The sequence below is a fragment of the Enhydra lutris genome, unplaced genomic scaffold, assembly GCF_002288905.1.
Source record: "Enhydra lutris kenyoni isolate GAN:26980312 unplaced genomic scaffold, ASM228890v2 scaffoldscaffold9, whole genome shotgun sequence".
Lineage (NCBI taxonomy): Eukaryota > Metazoa > Chordata > Mammalia > Carnivora > Mustelidae > Enhydra > Enhydra lutris.
This window is the reverse complement of record NW_019154093.1, coordinates 590,759-595,871: the sequence shown is the minus strand read 5'-3', so window position 1 is coordinate 595,871 and position 5,113 is coordinate 590,759. Positions and strand designations below refer to the sequence as shown.

General features: G+C 50.6%; 1 protein-coding gene across 1 annotated transcript in view; it reads right to left on the bottom strand.

Moving 5' to 3' along the window:
* Nucleotides 1-3,477, bottom strand: part of LOC111143428 (sphingomyelin phosphodiesterase acid like 3B) — a 23,172-nt gene extending 19,695 nt beyond the window's left edge. The window contains exon 1 of the mRNA XM_022497166.1: nt 3,125-3,477. Within this exon, the coding sequence (XP_022352874.1) occupies nt 3,125-3,185 (61 nt within the window). The 5' untranslated portion in view covers nt 3,186-3,477. The remainder of the gene's footprint in view (nt 1-3,124) is intronic.
* Between the last annotated feature and the right edge of the window lie 1,636 nt (nt 3,478-5,113).

Genomic DNA, 5,113 nt, shown 5'->3' with positions numbered 1-5,113 from the left:
GCCGAAGGCAGCAGCTTAACCCACTGAGCCACCCAGGCGCCCCCAAAAATTTTTTTTAAAAACCCACCATCCCAGGGGCACCTGGGTGGCTCAGAGGATTAAGCCTCTGCCTTCAGCTCAGGTCATGATCTCAGGGTCCTGAGATTGAGCCCCACATTGTGCTCTCTGCTCAGCAGGGAACCTGCTTCCCTCTCTCTCTGCCTACTTGGGATCTCTCTCTCTCTCTGTCAAACAAATAAATAAAATCTGAAAAAAAAAGAACAAAACACCATCTGAAGAAGATCTTTCAAAGGGCATACTGGGTAACGCAGCTGAGAACAGACTTGGTTCCGCTGCTTCTTAGCTGTGGGACCCTGGGCAAGTGTTCTGGCTCTCACTTGCCTCATCTGCAAAATGGGTATCATGGGAATAGTACCTGCTTTACAGGGACTATAAAAACCAAAAGAGGTTTTTCTGCTTTCATTTTTCAAATGGGCCTGGCCCATCCTAAGTCTCAAAAAATAAATGTTCACCCTTCTTGGCTCTTTCCTTTGTCTGTTTCAGTGTTCCTTTGTTTGTTTTGACAGTATTATTTTATAAACAGGGTGAAGTTGTACAGCCTGGGTTCATGTCCCAACTCGGACACTTACTACATGTGTAACTTCGGGTAAGGTGTTTCACTTCTCAGCAACCTCGATAATCCCCACTTGACAAGGCTGTTGTGAGGGTATAATGCAAAAAACTTCCACAGTGCCTGGCACAAAATAAGTACTTAATAATTGTCAGCATTGGTCTTGGTTTTGCTGTATCGCCTTGAACCTTTCCACAATCCATTGAGCTCTTCCCTTACTGCTGTCAGCATTTTTCATGTCCGTAAATGATGCTCAATGAACATCCCGTGCATTTGTGGGGGAGGGATCCTTTTTAACCACCAGCCTCTGAGCTGGGGGCGCCCAGTGGCATTTGGATTTCCAAGAAAGCATAATTGAAAGTGAAAGAGTAAGAGAGTGGGAGGTCCTTCCAACCATTCCCACCCTTCTGCCGGACCAGCAGGGCCCTGGAGTCCCTCAGTGGGGACTAGGGTCTGCCTCCTGGGTGAAAGGAGGACGGCCACTCAACCTTCTCCCAGGCAGGTCGCCCTCATAGGGCATGACACACTCTCAGGGCTCATCCTAGCGGTATTTCCAAATTTGGGTCACAGCATTTGGAGCCCAGTCCCTCTTTGCTATTTTGCTCTGTCTCCTACCCCCAGGCACTGGTGCTCCTCCTCCCTGGCTTCTGAGATGCCCGGCTGCACGAGCAGAGCACTTGGCCAGAGCTCCCAGCCTCTCCTGGGTAGTGTCCGAGGGCGTGCACTGACTACGGAAGCACCTAGAGACCACCAACTTTTGGGGTCCAGCCTGGAAAAACTGAGCCCCACAGAACAAGCAATGAGCAGAGCCCGGAGTCTGTCCCTCCCTCTTTCAGCCTCATTCCTAGAGCTACAGAAAGGGTGTTGGGTTCTTTGTTAGGTCCCTTCCCAGGACTCCAGGAAAGGACAACCTAGGACAACCTAGGATCACTAAGGAGAACCATTAAGGGGTCCAGTCTGGCCACTGACTCCTTTTCCACCTCATGGAAATCTAACAGGCATCTCCAACTGGACACATCCGTAATCAAACCGCCATCCCCTCCTCCTACACCTCAGCCAATGACAACTCTGTCCTCTCAGCTGGAGGCAAAGACCCGGGAGTCACCCTGGAGTCCTCCTGTTGCCCCACATCTGCCAGCAAGTCTTGTCCAGAATCAGACCGTCTCCAACCCGCCGTGCTCCTACCCTGATGAGCCTCCATTTCCTTTCACTGGAGGATGACAACAGCCTCCCCACGGGTTTGGCTGCTTCTCCTTTACCACAGTGGCTCAGGTCATGACCAACCACCACAGTGCGCCCAGGGCTGAGGGAGTACCCAGGTCACGGAACTTCAAGTGCTAAGATTAGATAAGTCTTGGGTGCACTGAGACATGTTGGTCACCCTGACTTTTACCTCATTATGGTCTCTTCTCAGTGCATAGCCCAGGGGGCCTTTTCAAGCTTATTTGAATCAGATTACCCCACGGCTCTGCCTAAAAACTCTCTAATGATGTTGCACTCAACCCCGAGGCCTTACATCATCTACATGTTTATATGCGAGCTCACGCCAGCACCACCCCCCACCCCCATGACCCTCAACTTCATCTCTCCCATTCACCTTGCCTACTTTGCTCCAGCCACTCTGGCCCTGGGCTCGTCTTCACATGCATCCCCTGAGTGTCAGGTGTAGGGCCTGTGTGCCTTCTATGTTCTCTTACTGGAAAGTCCCCTGGATGTCCCCAGAGGGAGGGATGCTCCCTCCCTCACTGCCTCAGGTCTCTACTCAAAGCCATTCACTCATCTTAAGCCCCCCCCCAACCCCCCACTCCCACCCCTTTCTTCTGCTTTATTAGTCTCCATAACACTTACTACTCCTGGAATATCATGCATTTATTTGTTCAAGTGTCTTTTGGTCTGCTTCTCCCTAGTTGAAGGAATGCTTCCCTAGGACTGGAGCTTTGTTTCCTTTCTTTTCTGACACATTCTTTGTTCGTGGAAATAGGGTGTGGTATGCAGAAGGCCTTTAACCCGTGTTGGTTGAATGAAGTCGTGAATCTGCCTGCCACCTTCCACCTCTACCAGATAGCTGGCTCTTATGTACCCGCACGTCTTTGCGAAGTCGGTGTCCCTCCTCTGGCCAGCTCTGGCCTCCACTTAAGATCTTCAGGCTCAAAGAGTACCCCCACCACTCACCCACTCTCTCTCCCCGGGGCCTCCCTGCCCCAGCTTCCCACCTTGCTGTTTTGTTTTTTTTTTTAATATTTTTATTTATTCAATTGACAGAAATCATAAGTAGGCAGAGAGGCAGGCGGGGGGGGGGAGCAGTCTCCCCGCTGAGCAGAGAGCCCGATGCGGGGCTCGATCCCAGGACCCTGAGATCATGACCTGAGCCGAAGGCAGAGGCCTCAACCCACTGAGCCACCCAGGCGCCCCCACCTTGCTGTTTTTAGCAGCATTTCAGCTCCCTGTGAACCACTTCCGGGAGCCACCAACTCCAGGTTCACAGTACAAAACCAAAGCATTTGCGAGGCCTACCTTGTTCAGCTCTGGCGACTCCCCAGGGGGCCAGGAAAAGGAGCAGTTTGAGCAGCCTCATCTTTGGAGCTCACTTCCTGGGAGCCCCGGGCTTCTCCAGTTGCTAGGGCCAACACTGCAGGTTTCCTATCTGGATGCTCTTGGCCATGGGCTTGAGCAGAAGTTCCAGCCTGTTGCCCTGTGTGCCCAGTGATCCGAGGCACTGCCTCCTCTGGCTTTTCCTTTGCCTAGCAGGGCGTGAGCTGGGCTGGCCCAAGGAGGGGCATCAGCCAGGCCTTTGAACTCTGAGGTGGAAAGCAGCACTTGTCCTGCCTGTTCCGCAAAGCACGTCCGTCCAGCCAGCAGCTGGATTCTCCAGGAACCTCGCCCAGCCCCTGTGACTGAGTGGCAAGTATCATCTACCTTCCTTGAGCTTTTACGTAGCCCCACCCACCCCCACAGAACCTATCAGCCTGGATGAAACGGAAGGACTCACTACTAGTTGGTGCTCTAGACGCTCTCCACAAGCCAAGACTAGGTCACACATGCATTTATGCCAGGAGCCATGTGCCCAGGAGATGGAGGGACCCGGGGCAGCCCCTGCCTTCAGGAGGGACAGGGAAACCAAGGGACTGCCCTTTGGCATGTTAGAAAGTTTGACAAGCCCAGAGGAGGAATCTAACCTTTGAGGACAGGGAGGTAAAGGGCCTAATCTCTTCTTTTATTATTGAAATTGCCAAACAGAAACAGAAGTAGACAGAATAAGATTATGAACCCTCAGCGCCCACATCCTCCAGTTACAGCAACTGGGAATTTAGGGCCAAGCTACTCATTTGTACCCCACCCCAAATGGACTGGGTTATTCTAAGGCAAATTCCAGAGATCATATTGTTTTGCCCACAAATACTCTAGAAGATAAGGACTTTTTTTTTTTCTAACAAGATGATAAAATAGTAATTCCTTACTATCACTGGGTAGATACTGACTTGGTCAATGTTTAAATGCTTAATTTGTTTAATATTTAAAGTCCCTATTGTCTCATGATATTGTTTTGTTTTTGTTTTTGTTTTTTTTACAGTTGATTCATTCAGATCAGGTTCCAAACCGGATCTGAGGCAGGCGGGCTGAGTCTGAGTACCCAGGGGAGGGTCCCCACCAGACCAGCCAAAGGTCCTTGGCTTCTTGCAGGGTAGAAATCAAATGCAAGCCAGAGAAAGTGAAAACAGAGTTTATTGAATCGTGAAGTGACAGGTAGAGAAGAGCAGACAGAGTGGGAAACTCGGAAAGGAATGGAGATGGAGTCTCGTCGTTGCTTGGGGCTAGAGGTTGTTATTAGAGAGGGGTCTAGGGGGATGAGGTGTCTGGGTGCCTCAGTGGGTTAAAGCCTCTGCCTTCCGCTCAGGTCATGATCCCAGGATCCTGGAATCGAGCCCCGCATCGGACTCTCTGCTCAGTGGGGAGCCTGCCTCCCCCTCTCTCTCTGCCTGCCTCTCTGCCTACTCGTGATTTCTGTCAAATAAATAAATAAAATCTTTAAAAAAAAAAACTCAGAGAATGATTAACTTTCTTGCTTCCCCTTTGAAGTGGGAACATCACTTCTTTGGCTTGTTCAGAGGAAAATTACGGATCATGAGTAAATGGGGTCCAACAGAAAAACAGCAGACACATAGTCTTTCTAAAACAGAGTCCTTGCAGCTTTCCTACTTCAGGTCCACACATTCCAGTTGGCTGATGGATCTGTTAAGTTTCTCTTACTCTGTATCCTCCCCCCCGTCCCTCCCCGCTTTCCCCTTGTTCTTATCAAAGGAACCTGGTTATTTGTCCTATTACATCTCCCACGTTCGGGAGGATCTGGCTGGTTACTTCTTGCTGGTGGTCATTTCAGGTGTTCCTCTCTCCCAAATATCCCCTGTTGACTGGTGGCTAGACCTAGAGGTTCAGTGAACTTCTGGTTTGCTTTGTCGGCAAGAAGACGTCTCGGGTAGTCTTGTGTCACTCCTGTTACACCGC